The 13,228-nt window shown below is 54.7% G+C and overlaps 1 protein-coding gene across 7 annotated transcripts in view; it reads right to left on the bottom strand.

Annotated features, from left to right (window-relative positions):
- Positions 1-6,932: 6,932 nt before the first annotated feature.
- The window catches only part of ARHGEF10 (Rho guanine nucleotide exchange factor 10), an 88,805-nt gene continuing 82,509 nt past the window's right edge, over positions 6,933-13,228 (bottom strand). For all 7 annotated transcript variants that reach the window (XM_067721588.1, XM_067721590.1, XM_067721595.1 and 4 more), the window contains 2 exons: positions 11,336-11,458; positions 6,933-8,674 (listed from right to left, as the gene is read on the bottom strand). In XM_067721588.1, coding sequence (XP_067577689.1) covers positions 8,163-8,674; positions 11,336-11,458 — 635 coding nt within the window. In that variant the 3' untranslated portion in view covers positions 6,933-8,162. The remainder of the gene's footprint in view (positions 8,675-11,335; positions 11,459-13,228) is intronic.

Below are 13,228 nucleotides of genomic sequence, written 5' to 3'. Positions count from 1 at the left end.
GAGAGGACTCGGTTGGTGGGAGGGGATGCAGGATGGCTCCTCCGCTCACCATCCTGGATAAACAGATAAAGGCCACCCTTTCCTGCCGCCCCGAAGGTGACAGTGCCACCCAGCCTGGCCTGTTCGTCCTGGAAACCCCCGTAATCCTGTTCGTGCCTCTGCACGCTTCCAGCAAGGCCCTGTCAGGTGCTTTCGAAGCCATCAGATAAACTCCTTGTTTATCTGAACTTTCAATACAGAAAAGAGAATTAATCTCGGGGGCCTCGCCCTCATCCCCACCCCCCTCCTCCACCCCCAGGGAGCACCTCCCAGGCCTCATGGCCCTTCTGCAGTCACCACTTCTCCCAGCGGGACCACCACCCCAGGGCCCAGCTACCCTTCCCCCAGCTCTGCTCAAGGCCTGCCCCCTCGGTGAAGCCGCTTCTGGGGGCTTCCCACCCGCTCTGTGCCCACACTTCTGTTCAGAGCTTCAGTGCTGCGCTGGTGCGCCGGCCCAAAGCTATCTGGTTCCGGGTCCGTCCCCCCACCAAGGTCTCCTCTGCAAACCCAGCTCCCAGCACACAGGTGCTGCGTGGACAACACTTTTTTTTTTGTTTTTCTTTTGTGCGGTACGCGGGCCTCTCACTGTTGTGGCCTCTCCCGCTGCGAAGCACAGGCTCCGGACGCGCAGGCTCAGCGGCCACGGCTCATGGGCCCAGCCGCTTCGCAGCATGTGGGATCCTCCCGGACCGGGGCACGAACCCGCGTCCCCTGTATCGGCAGGCGGACTCCCAACCACTGCGCCACCAGGGAAGCCCGGACAACAATTTTTAAACCGTGTTTGTAGCTGCATATTTACATCACACCCTGTCTTTGTCGGCTCGGGCTGTGGTGAAATACGACTGTTTCTCTTCGTCCTTTCTCACGGTCCTGGCGGCCAGGACCAGGGTCCTGGAGGTCTGGAGGTCTGGACGGCACCCTCTCCCTGTGTCCTCATTTGGCAGGCAGCCAGCACACTCCGGGTGTCGTCCTCTTCCTCTAAGGACACAAATCCCATCACGGTCCCCCCCTCATGACTTCACCACCTTCCTGAGCGCCCCCCTCCTGACACCATCCCACTGGGGTACGGACTGGGGGGACACACACAGGCCATAGCTCAGCCTTAGAGAAGAGCTGAAGGTCGTACACCATATAGGACCATCTCTGCCGGAGTATATCGTTCTCTGTGCTTTTTCTTATCCCCCCCTGAAAGTATGTGGTTTTGCTTTTATCACTGGAAAGAAACAGGAAATGTGCTTATTTTCGACAGGTTTGTTTGGAGAATAAGCCCCACGGGAACGCTGCTGAGCGCCCAGCCCCTCGGCTGTCACCGCTCCCCGAATCAGCCCCCAGTCAGCAGGCCTTGCCTTACGCCCCGTCTAGGAACCCCTCCTCCGGTCCTGCTGCCGAGCAAGGCTTCCCCCTGCCCAGGACAGCAGCCAGCCTGCCCTTAGGCCCCCCAGGAACTGGAGAGCCCGTCAAAGGACTCACTGGGACCTGACCGGCCCCCGGGGTCGCCCTGCAGGTGAAACGCAGCAGGCGGGGCTGCGGCGCTGAGGGGCTGGGGGTTCGGGCGCCTGGGTGAGCTTCCTGATCACACCTCCCGTCTCAGGGACCTCAGCCTGCATCCGGGTTCTGGCCTTGTCCTCGGGCACCGGACATGGGCAGGGCCGAGGGGAGCTGTGTGTGCCCGGGGGAGGGGCTGGATGCCCTCGGGGTGTCCTGCTGCCCTGGGGCCCCCACCCCCTCCCTCGCTGCAGAAGGCAGGAGGGTAGGGAACGTTTCCCAAGCCTGGAAAGACCCCGGCCCACGTTAGCAGAGATCAAGTGAGCCGCCCCAGGTGCACCTGTACCCGCAGGGGAAAGCAGCCTCCCATCCTCACTCTTGCACCCGGGCCTAAGGAGGACACCTCGGACGACGTTGCCTGGTGACAGGCCTCCCTGCACACTGGCGGGCTTCTGTTCTCAGCAACGGTGCAAAATGGGGGTGGGGGCTTCCCCAGACTCCCTGGAGACCGGCCCAGTGTGGCCCTGCTGACTGCCCCTCTGTGGTGTCTATTCCTATGGAAACGGAACATTTCTTTAGTCTACAGGACTGTATGGTTCCCTGTGGCTGCTTAGACAAACTGCCATGAATTCAGTGGCTTAAAACAAGATAAATCTATGCCTTACAGTTCTGCAGGTTAGAAACCCAACGCGGGTCTCATCGGGCTGAAATCAACATGTCGGCAGGGCCAGTTCTGCTTGGAGAGTCTGGGGAGAATCCGTGTCCTTGCTCTTCCAGCATCTAGAAGGGCCTGTAGCACCTCCATCCGTATCAAAGCTGGCAGGCAGCACCTTCAAAGCTCTCTCTGACCTGTTCTGTCATCAGGTCTCCTTCTCTGGCCCCGACCCTCCCGCCTCTCTCCTATAAGGACCCCTGTGACGACACAGGACATCCAGATGGCCCAGGATCAAATGCTCATCCCAAGATCTGTAATTAGTTGCAGTTGCAAAGTACCTTTTGCCACACAAGGTAACATATTCACAGTAGTGGATGACGAAAACGTGGACACCTTTGGGGCCATCATTCATCCAGCACGAGAAGCTACTGAGATGGGGCTTGTTCAAGAAGTGAAGTGAACAGCCCAGTGGGGACAGCACGTCAGCCGGGTCGGGGAGAGGCTCACCTGCCCTGAACACCCAGCACAGGGCCTGGCCCACTGCACACAAACACCATGTATGTGTTGAAAGGGTGAAAACATCTAAATAGAGGAGAAACTCATGGGCTCATGAGGATAATCGTGAATTACAGGACTGCAGGTCCAGAGGAGAACAGAACGAAGAGAAACAGCTGCTCCGTATTGATACCGACTGTACGCCAGGCACTGAATGAAGACCCTCCAGCCGTTGTTTCATCTAAATCTCCCGCCAACTCCGTAAGGCAGCTTCTACTAACTCTGTGTACGGACGAGAAGATGGAGGTTCTAAGAAGTAACGAGCCCCTGGCTGGACGTGTGTGTTCTTACCCCGGTTTGTGTCTCTAGAAAACCAACTGAAATGGAATTCAGACGCAACACAAACTTCACGCACCAGGAAGGTGGCTTCACGTAGTTTCCTGATCATCAGTTTGGACGGTGGGATGGACCTTTCTCCTGGGGCGGGGATGCAGCCCAGAGCGTGGCGGTCAGCATATTCTTTCTGGAAATTCACAGCCCCTGATGTCAACCGTGGACCCTGGGGAGACACGAAGTCTAGGCAGAGGATCCTCGTCTAAACACGTTCTGTGCTTGAGGAATTCAACAGCGCGTCTGCCGTGAGTGTATGTGGGAAGCCAGAGCTCACGTCCATCGCTTGCGTACATCTGGATACGCGTACGCTGAACTTGCTTAAAATAGCGTATATTAAGGTGTCTCCTGACAGCATGGGTTTCCTTTCTCTCTCTTGGCCAAGTATGAATCTGTATCTTCTTCAGGCTCTAGACTAGCCATTACAGTGAATCTTGCTTAAAGACCAATTTAAGTAAGGGTGTTTGAATGTGGGCTGTTTGCCCCTGTTCACACCTGTTAGTCTGTAGGAAAAGTTCTGTTTCATGACCTAAACAAGGTATTTTTATACTCAGAATAACAGTGCTAAAATGAGACAGACCAGTGAGAAGTCGGGGACATCTGGGAACAGAACGGGAATCCTGTATGTTCACATCACAAAAGACACCACACTGTGTGATGTCTGCAATGGGCTGGAAGGAAACAAGAAGGAACCTCCGGGACCTGACCTCAGCCCCGGGGATGTTCGGGGTGTCCTGTGCCCTGCGGGGTGTCTGGCAGCATCCCTGGCTGCTATGCTCTGGGTGCCTGTGGCACTCACGCCCGCACAGGTGGTGACCAGAAACTGCCCCATGGCCCCCGGGGCCAGTTCACCCCGATTGAGAACCACTGAACTGAAGACAGAACAGGAATCCCATACGCTAGCACCAAAAGAGAAAAGCGGCAATTATTTTTGATGAGCAGAAGAAGATAAAGGTAACTCCCCCATTACTTACGGACTGGAGCAGCACACGCGCTGTTCCCTTCCTCGCCTAGCGCAGGTGTCCGGCCCTGACAGCTCTCCTGTGGACGCCGGGGAAGAAGGCTTCCTGGCTGCTTCTCAGAGTCTTGCAGTGTCCCTTCCCGGGGCTCCGCTGGCTCTGGGCAGGCCCCCACCGCCTAGGCCTCGGTTTTGCTGCCCCCAGCCTGCTGCCTGTGCTCCACACACACCCTGGCTTTGCCGTCAGGCGGCAAACAGCATCCCCCACACTCAGGAAGGTCATCCCCTAGAAGGCAGCCCTACATCCTTGGCTGTACACGCCAGACAAGGTGGTCTACGTGACCCCGACTTACCAAGGCCCTCTGCATGCAGGTGGACGCAACCGGGTTCGGAATTTCCAGGAGGCAAGCCGCGGTAACGGGTGCTCGATTATCGCAGCAAGTGGCAGGAAACACTGAGGGAAGAGCTCCTGGATCCCCGATTTCCGTGGGCGGCTTTTCTGAGGTCTGTGCTCCCAGCCCTTGGTCTCCCTGCTCCGTGCCCTGGCTGGGCTCCAGGCAGACGGTCACACAGTCCTGGCCACGCCCCAGTCTCCCAGTAGAGGCTCCAGCCCTTGTCTCCCTCCTTCCTCCTCGGTGAGTCCAGCCCTGTCATCCAAGATCTGGTAACTTCGGGGAAGGACGCGGGCCTACTCCAGCCCCTCTGCTGGCATCTCCTGCAGCCTCAGTGCACCCACCAACCGGCCTCCCCGCTGCCCGGCCCAGCCCGCTGGCCCTTCTCCAAGCCGGTGTCCATCTGCGGAGGGACGTGAGCACAGCGGTCCCGGCCCCGTGTCTGCGAAGCTGCAATGAGCTGCCCTGGGCCCCGCACTGCAGGGGGCCCCGGGGGACAGGCGAAGCTCCAGGGTCACAGCCTTCCATTTACACGTGACAACATGGAAGTTTCTGCCCTGACTCGGCCCCTGTCTACCTCGGAACCAGGACTCGGCCTGTTCTTACCAGAACCAGGCAGAAGTGTCGCCAGATACGGGCCCGGAAGGCGAAAGAGGCACCAGGAATCCACCTGGAAGGACCAGGATGGCATTTCCCCCATTAAGATGCTGCAGAAATGTGCCTTCAACTCCCAGAAGCTGTCAGGCAGCAAAGAACTCACTAACCCGCTTTGCAGGGGTTAATTCTTTCAGACTCTGAGGGCGGCGCTGCCAGCCCAACAAACGCACGGCACCGCTGGGGCCTTGGGCGGGGGCCGCAGGGGTGTGTGCACCCGCCCGCAGGGTGGCGGAGGGGATGAAGGGAGAAGAGGTTTCCCAGGGAGCAGGAGACGCCCTGGGCCCGGATAGAACTGACACACGGGTAAGGAAACTTCCAGAAGAGTACCACGCAATCATCTACTCAGTTTTCCTTCCATATTCACTCAGTTTTTGTTTTGTTTTTTTTTTGCGGTACGCGGGCCTCTCGCTGCTGTGGCCTCTCCCGTTGCGGAGCACAGGCTCCGAACGCGCAGGCTCAGCGGCCATGGCTCACGGGCCCAGCCACTCCGCGGCACGTGGGATCCTCCCGGACCGGGGCACGAACCCGCGTCCCCTACATCGGCAGGCAGACTCTCAACCACTGCGCCACCAGGGAAGCCCTCACTCAGTTTTTTTTTTAAAGAAAGTAAGTGAAGTGGCTGCAATCTCCACACACTGCTTCCCTCAGGAGCCGTGACCTGGCATCTGATGGCGGGTCTATGTCAATGCAGAGCTCCCGCTACTTTGAAAGCTTTATGCCTGAAAAATACCCAGTTTTATGAAATGCTTTCACGCGTGTATAAATCTAAAAGCCACCCAAAAAATGTGCAGTCGCTAGGGCTTAAATTCTGTCCATTTGACAGGTGAGAAAACTGCGGCTATAAATTATCCCTCTGTCCTCAGGATCTAGAACATTTTTATCAAATTCAATATATGAAAATATTTACAGAAAAAGATACTTTGGGACGTGATTTAGAGAATCAAATCAGATGATTCCACTTGCAAAGAATCCCATTTCCTGCAGCTTGTCGGAGAGAGAAGCAGTTACACGTACTAATTCAGGGAGTCCTCCAGACCAGCATGAACTCTGTTCAGGCCCGGAGTCCTGTCACCGGAAAGAGACCATCTGGAAGGAAACCTCCTCTCCGGGCTCCAGGGTCCGGACTCCTGCTGTGAGCACTGCAGGTTCAAAAGGCACGGCGTCCCTCCCCCGCGCTGGAACCAGGGCTTCTCGGCAGGGCCGGGTCCCGGAGTGACTACTCACACTTTAATTAAAAGATGGGAATAGAATAAAGTGATATTGAAAGCTTCACCACACAGCTGGAAAGTAAAACCTGGTGAAGTGACAGATGGGCGTGAGTGACAGCAAGGCTTTCCTGAATACGTCACCAATATTACAACGTAAGTGGAGACCTCGGCTGGCACTATTTTCATTGTTTACTTATTTATCCCATAAGAAAATGTGTACTTGTAAGTTGAGGTTTTTGAGGTACTGATGAAGACCAAACAGTCTTTGAGCATCAAGGTTTAAGTAAAAGGCATATCCAAGTACTTCTGTTTTATGTGGACACTGAAAACACGGAGAAACTGTGTATTTTTAATCAGTGCGAACGATATGGAGCTGACTTTAGACACTCCTCTTCATATTTTATATTAAACTAATTCAACTCATGACGTCACTCAAAATAAAGACTGGCAAGTACACGCGCCTCTAGAGAGTTTCTCAGCACCGACATGGGATTCAAAGCGCTCTTTGACACGTACATTGTGCCCGTCTCTGGAATCCACACGTAAACTCCCAAACCAGCACGTGGGGATGCCACATTGGAAAGGACCACCTGACCGTCCCTCGAACCTAACTGCCCCTTCGCGTTTCACAGGAAAAAAGGCAACTCACGATATTGTATTTTTAAATAAAAAGACTTTATTCATGAAATAAGATAGCAGCTAATAGTTTAAGGAAGGCTGGGGGAGATATTTCTTTCACATGGGGGCACACATGCACCTTGGAAAATATTTGGCAAAGTCATAAAATTAGCATTTTTAGTCACCTGTAAAGTGCTGAGACATTAATCTCGGGTGGACCTGCATTGTTTTTCTTAACCATCCAGTAAGTAGAACATTGATAGATAACTACACGTGGAGCACAGCGAACTCACGGATCACTCGTGCACGACGCCCGCAGAAGGGGCCCTAAGTGCCAGTCTGCCGACCAAGGGCCACCTTTCCTGTGTCCTGTGTCCGCCGCCAGCACCAGCGCCCACCCTGACCAGCACCGTGCATCCTTCGGGACGTGCATTCAAAGCTAGAAGCGCTCCTGGTCGACAGATGCAAACACAGCAGGAAAGGATGGACCAAGACACCTTCTACATCTCCTGAGACACTAAAACACACGCATCTCCAACGTGGGTATTTTGGCATTGACGCTTGAGTCTAAATGTTGACAGGCATTGAGGATTTTGGTTCAAAGCAAACGTTATTTGTGAAACGTTACAGATAACATAGTGCCTAAAACTTTGTTAATTTTTTTAATAGAAAAATGCGATATAAAAATACTACTTTGTTAAAAATATACAGTACACGCATTATACCACTTTGGAAAACGCAGTTCAACTCAGAAAGCACATAACGCCACCCGGCCTGGTATGTGTTACGTGGCTTTCTTCATTGTTACAAATTCTATTCTGGAGTTAAAAGATATACAACATAAATAAAAGTAGTGAATCTGAATCAAGTACAATTACTTTAAGAATTGTTAATACACCCCTCCACCAGTGAATATGCTGTATTTCCCCGTGAGTTCTGAGTCTGCGAGTTCTCTAGGTGACAGGCTACGAGAACAGGTCTGCAGCGTCCCGTGTTTATTAAGGACCACGGGGGTCAGAGGGGGAGCATCCTCCCGGGACCCCCATCCACTCAAACACGGCGTCCACCCCCCTTCCTCATGCGCGTTCACACGGGGCTCCCCTGCCTGGGGTGGAGGGAGGGGCTGCCGGAGATGCCGCCTTGACGATATTGCACTTTTCGGCCCCGAGACGGCTGGCGATTCACGCCCAGCCAGCTCAGATGCGGCGGGACCGCTCGGGGTGTGTGACTTGACTGAAAGGCCACCCCCGAATCTCGACCCTGGCTCACACATTCAGCAGGGGGATCTGCCAGACCATGACGGACGAGGCCAACTCCTCCGGCCGCTGCTGCCTGGCCTTCCTGCTCACCCGCCGGTGGCCCTGTCCCCCACAGGCCACCAGCACGGAGCTGGCCTTAGCCTTCCTGGCCCGCCGCCCTCGGCCGGGGGAGCTGCAGGGGAGCCGCAGGGGGTCCTGGACGAAGCTCTCCTCTGAGCGGGGCCCCAGGGAGCCCGAGCCCTGGGAAGGCGTCGGGGACCCAGACGTGGAGGAGACGTCGCTGGCCTGGGCGAGGGAGCCCAGCGAAACCCCCAGCCAGACGGCGTCGGGGCCGCTGCGGCTCGGGCAGGGCCCGGGCCCCTCACCGGGGAGCGTGTCCCTCTGGTCTTCATCCTGGGGGTCGGCACCGGGGGGCGGGCTGTCCCTGGGCTTGTCTCTGTCCGCCTTGGAGGCGGCTGTGGCCACGACCAGGAACTTGACGGGCCCGTTGTGAGCATGGTAGGAGACCAGGCCTCGACCTGAAAGGGCACAGCGCTCAGCAGGGCTCCGCATGCCGGGCAGGGCCCCGGGCAACCCCCGTCCACACGGCAAAACCCCGTACTCGACAGCTCAGAGCGAAAACAGCTTCCAGACCACATTCTCGTGGATTTCTAGTGAAGTCCAAGAATGCTCTCAAAACCATGGTCTAAAATACAACCGTGGTTTTCGTCATTGGTATCTCAGTTCTGGTACTTGCGTGGTACTTTTAAAGGGATAAAGTAGATATTTTCCTGTTCTCTGTATAAATGCCTTCTCGCCTGCTCTAAGATAATATATTTAGGAAAAGTTTCCCTAAATCTTGGTTTTAAAAACTTAAATGCCTGGGGCTTCCCTGGTGGTGCAGTGGTTGAGAGTCCCCCGGCCGATGCAGGGGACACGGGTTCGTGCCCCGGTCCGGGAAGATCCCACATGCCGCGGAGCGGCTGGGCCCGTGAGCCATGGCCACTGAGCCTGCGCGTCCGGAGCCTGTGCTCCACAGCGGGAGAGGCCACAGCAGTGAGAGGCCCGCGTACCGCCACAAAAACAAAAACAAAAACAAAACTTAAATGCCTGAAACATGTCAATGCTAGGAATAAGATGCCTAAACTATAAGTAGTTTCCTGCCATTTTTCACTTTAAAAAGATTCTGTGGTTTAGAATAAGTTAGTCCTAATGCATCGATTAAAATGGGGGCTCTTCAGTTCAAGGGTGATGTGAATTCAATTTTAAAAGAAGCACCAGAAGCTCCCTGTAGGCCTTTTTTATGAAATGCAGACTCCCCCATAACAGCGGGACTCCAAGGGTCAGGCGGGAACGGATGTCCATTTTTAAACGCCTCGCAGGTGAGGTGACAGAAATGGGGGGTAGATGCCCTTTTCACCAAATGCTTTGAGGCTGAAACAGGGCCCTAGCACCTCCCTCCCACTCTGGCCGAAGCAGAGGACGTTACAGGATTCCTCAGCTGGGCGAGGTGACTTCCTCCATGAGCTGAAGGACAAGTCAAGAACTCCTCCAACAGCGGGTACTGGGGGAGGGTGAAGGGATGGGGACGCCCAGACACCAGGCATGGAGGTGCGATCTGACGCGACAGCCCAGGGGAACATCCCAGCATCACCGGGTGAACCTGAATGTGAGTGTTTCCTACACACCTGTGGTCCCCTCCCGGACACACAGCCAGAGGAACCCGAGTCCCTATGAGAAGGGGTGGCCAGAGGAACCCCCACAGAGGCATAGCACGTAACACACAGAACAGGACACAACTGAATACCCACTGTACGTCACATGGGGAACAAAGCCACGCTACAGAGCAGTGACACGCATGAGCTACGGTCACGTGACCAACAAGGATGCGCCTCAGAAATAACATGGAAAGAAAGCAGTCGGAGAGGAATACATACACTACGAGACGATGATAGAAAATGTGAAAATGGCACAATTAAAGACTTCTTTTTTAAAAAAGGTACAAGTTAGCAAAACTATGGAGAAAAACCAATGGAACGGTGACGTGAGACCCAGCAGGAGAACGGCTATGTTTGGTTGTCGGGGAGAAGCGTCCCCAGCTGTGACGGGAAGGGCTTCTGACTCCTGGGCCTTTACCACTCAAACTGCCCGTAGTCATCACGTACAGCTTCTGCATGTATCACAGGCAGGTCATAACGAAGACAGCAGTTAAGAAATGAATAAACCAAGTTGGAATTCCGTGATCCTAACAGGTGGATCACTGACAAAATAGGAATTTATCTAAAGCACAGACCTATTCGCAGTAGACCCGTGAAAGCTTGTTGAGGGAAGGAAGGGCTGCCTGCGGTTAGAGTGAAATAGTCCAGCGTTGACAGTAGAAAGAAACTATAGACAGAGATCTTTATTAACATTTCAATGAGTTTCCTACAAATCTTTTTCTCTGAGAGTTATTACATAATCGACATAAAATTTTAAGATCTTGGTTTTACTTAACTTACAGAATTAACATTTCTCTGTATCATTCCAAGCTCTCTGCAAACATCATTTGCACTGGCTGTGTTACATTCTAAAATGGCAACGCGACCACTGTCTTAGGCATCTCCCTACTCCTAATTTTGGATGTTTAGGCCGTTTCCTGTTCTTTCTGCATCATGGTTTATTCCTAGAGTTGGCTGCTTCACGAGACAGAATTTCCTGAATTGGAAACCCTGACTCCTGACGCAAAAGCATCTTCAAGTCCTAAACACCAAAGTGCTTTCCAAAAAGGCTGTGCCCATTTGAGCTCCCCGCAACACTGCAAAACAGCACAACTGAGCTTTCTCAGATGCTGGGCCTCTTTCTTTGCAAAACATAAAAAAGCATCCATTTTCACTGAGCAAAACTGTACAGAATGATCAAAACCAACAGGTGGCAAAAAAGGTAACGTGAAAACACGTCCTGGGGATAAGGGTCTCCCTGGACCACTGACGTCAGAAACAGGAAGACAAAAGTATGACCTGATGATTCAAATTAATAGACATAGTCTTTACAGTAGGAAAGAAAGGAAGGAAAAAAGGAAGGGATGAAGGGAGAGAGAAAGCCACCTAAGTAATTCACACTGTTTAAGCAAAGACACAGCTGACCACAGACCCATGGGCTTGACGAGAGTACAGTATAGGACAGAGGACTGGGAGACGCAGGCACTCGGGGGGTGCACTCACCGGTCACCTTGGGGATCCCCTGCAGACGAGGGACGGGCAGGGCCACCACGACGCCCAGGCTGGTGCCAACCATCAGCAGGCCGTGGCAGACGAGCAGGCTGGTCACAGACAGCCGCTGGTGTCCTGGGGGACAGGAGAGACTTGGCCCCGCAGTCTGGCCTCTGCAGCCCACACGCTGGGGCAGGGGCCCCGGGCACTGCCCAGAAACCCTACAGACCTGCCACAATGCTCCCCGGGCAGCCCCAAGCCCTCCCGGCCAGCGGGTGTCACCGGAGCCCTAGCCACACACCGCGGCTCCTTCAGCCGGACGAGCAAGAGAGAGATCTGGGGGGCGTCCTGGCTGCACCCCGGCAGAGCACGGCCACGGCCTCAGGACACGTGCACGGTGCTCTCAGCACCGCTGGCGCGGCCCTTCCAGAGCCGATCACACACTCCCGCCCCGAACCGTCCACGTAAATCATCCACTTCCAGGCAGAGCTGCACACACACACGTACACACACGCACACACACGCACACACACGCATGTCAGACGGCAGCCCCGTGTGCGCAAGAGCCCACCTAGGCAGGTAAGAGGGAACCTCGCAGGTAGGACGGGCTCCCAGCGCAGCCCGCGCTCAGCATCACAGGGGAGAGACGCAAGCGAGCACCCAAAGGTTCCGTCGGAAGGAGACCATCCACGGCCTCGGTGGGAAAGTCCGGGAGGCGCGGACACCCAACGCTGGAGTCCAAGGGCTTTGGAGCTTCTGGCTGTCCGCTCCGCCTTGTTTTGTTTTGTTCTGCAGTCGAGGCTCTGAGGCCCAGAGAGGTGGGTCAGCCTGACAACGTTAGGAAGTGGAGGGAAAGGTGCGTGCCTCCCCGTGACTCTCGTCTCAGGGACTGAGTCTGGGCCCCGAGCATCCCACCCCTGCCCTGACCCTGCCCACAGCACCACCACCTTCGACAGGGGCTTTAAGCCCCTCCTGGCGTCTCTGCTCAGCGCTCAAGCTCGAGAGCAGAGAAGGGTCACGCGGCTGCTCCCAGGAAGGCATGGAGGGCGCTTCGAAACAGCTGGGTTCTTCTGCTCTCTGGAAACGAGTCATTTTCAGTATCTCTGTGTTTGACCTAAGTTCATCTTAGATAAAAAGCATGGAAACAAATGGTCTCAACACCAAAGCCAAAGGCAGGTCACCACGCCCACTGAAGTTATTTTATGATTATTTAGGCAACGGAACACTGAAGCCAAACCCAGACAACAGCTACGAAAACTAAAGATCTGGTTTTACCTCTAAATACAGGCATATTTTTTGAAGAAGAGCTAATGTATTAAGTTCATCCAAATGCGTGCCCGTGGAAGCAGCTGGGGCTTCAGAGACGCCTGGGACCTGCGTGTCTGTCTACACCTGGCCGGGAGCTGCCATTTCCAAATGCCAGGGAGAACTGCAGAAGCCATTTAGAAACACGGCTCTGGGCACAGCTCACGACTGCTCTCCAGGGGCAGGTGGTCCCATCGTGGGGCAGCCCTTCGGAGAGGAGCTCCAGGGACCAGGGAACGTCCCAGGACACACGGGTGTGCCTTCCAGAGCAGAAGCCTCACTTGATGCCCCGTGACCTAAAGATTCCCCAAAGCTACGTTCGAGACAGAAAGCAAACCCGCAAAGCGGAGACCCTCCTCTCCAACCCTCTGGGAACCTTTGGTGGAAGCAGCTGATGGAGGCGACTTTTGGAACTGGCTCACTGCTCTGTGTTTTGTTTTGTTCCAGTGACGTACGGCCTCCGCCACTACCCTGGTGCACAGGGGCGGCAGGTTACATTCCATCTGGATATCTTACTTCTCAGCACCAACGTGGAGAATGTCATGACAACGGGATGGACAGGGGACAGAGCTATTATTTCCCTTTTGCAGCCACTTTCTG

Source organism: Pseudorca crassidens, chromosome 21, assembly GCF_039906515.1.
Source record: "Pseudorca crassidens isolate mPseCra1 chromosome 21, mPseCra1.hap1, whole genome shotgun sequence".
NCBI lineage: Eukaryota > Metazoa > Chordata > Mammalia > Artiodactyla > Delphinidae > Pseudorca > Pseudorca crassidens.
Note: the sequence above shows the minus strand (reverse complement) of the source record. Positions and strands in the feature narration are given on the sequence as shown.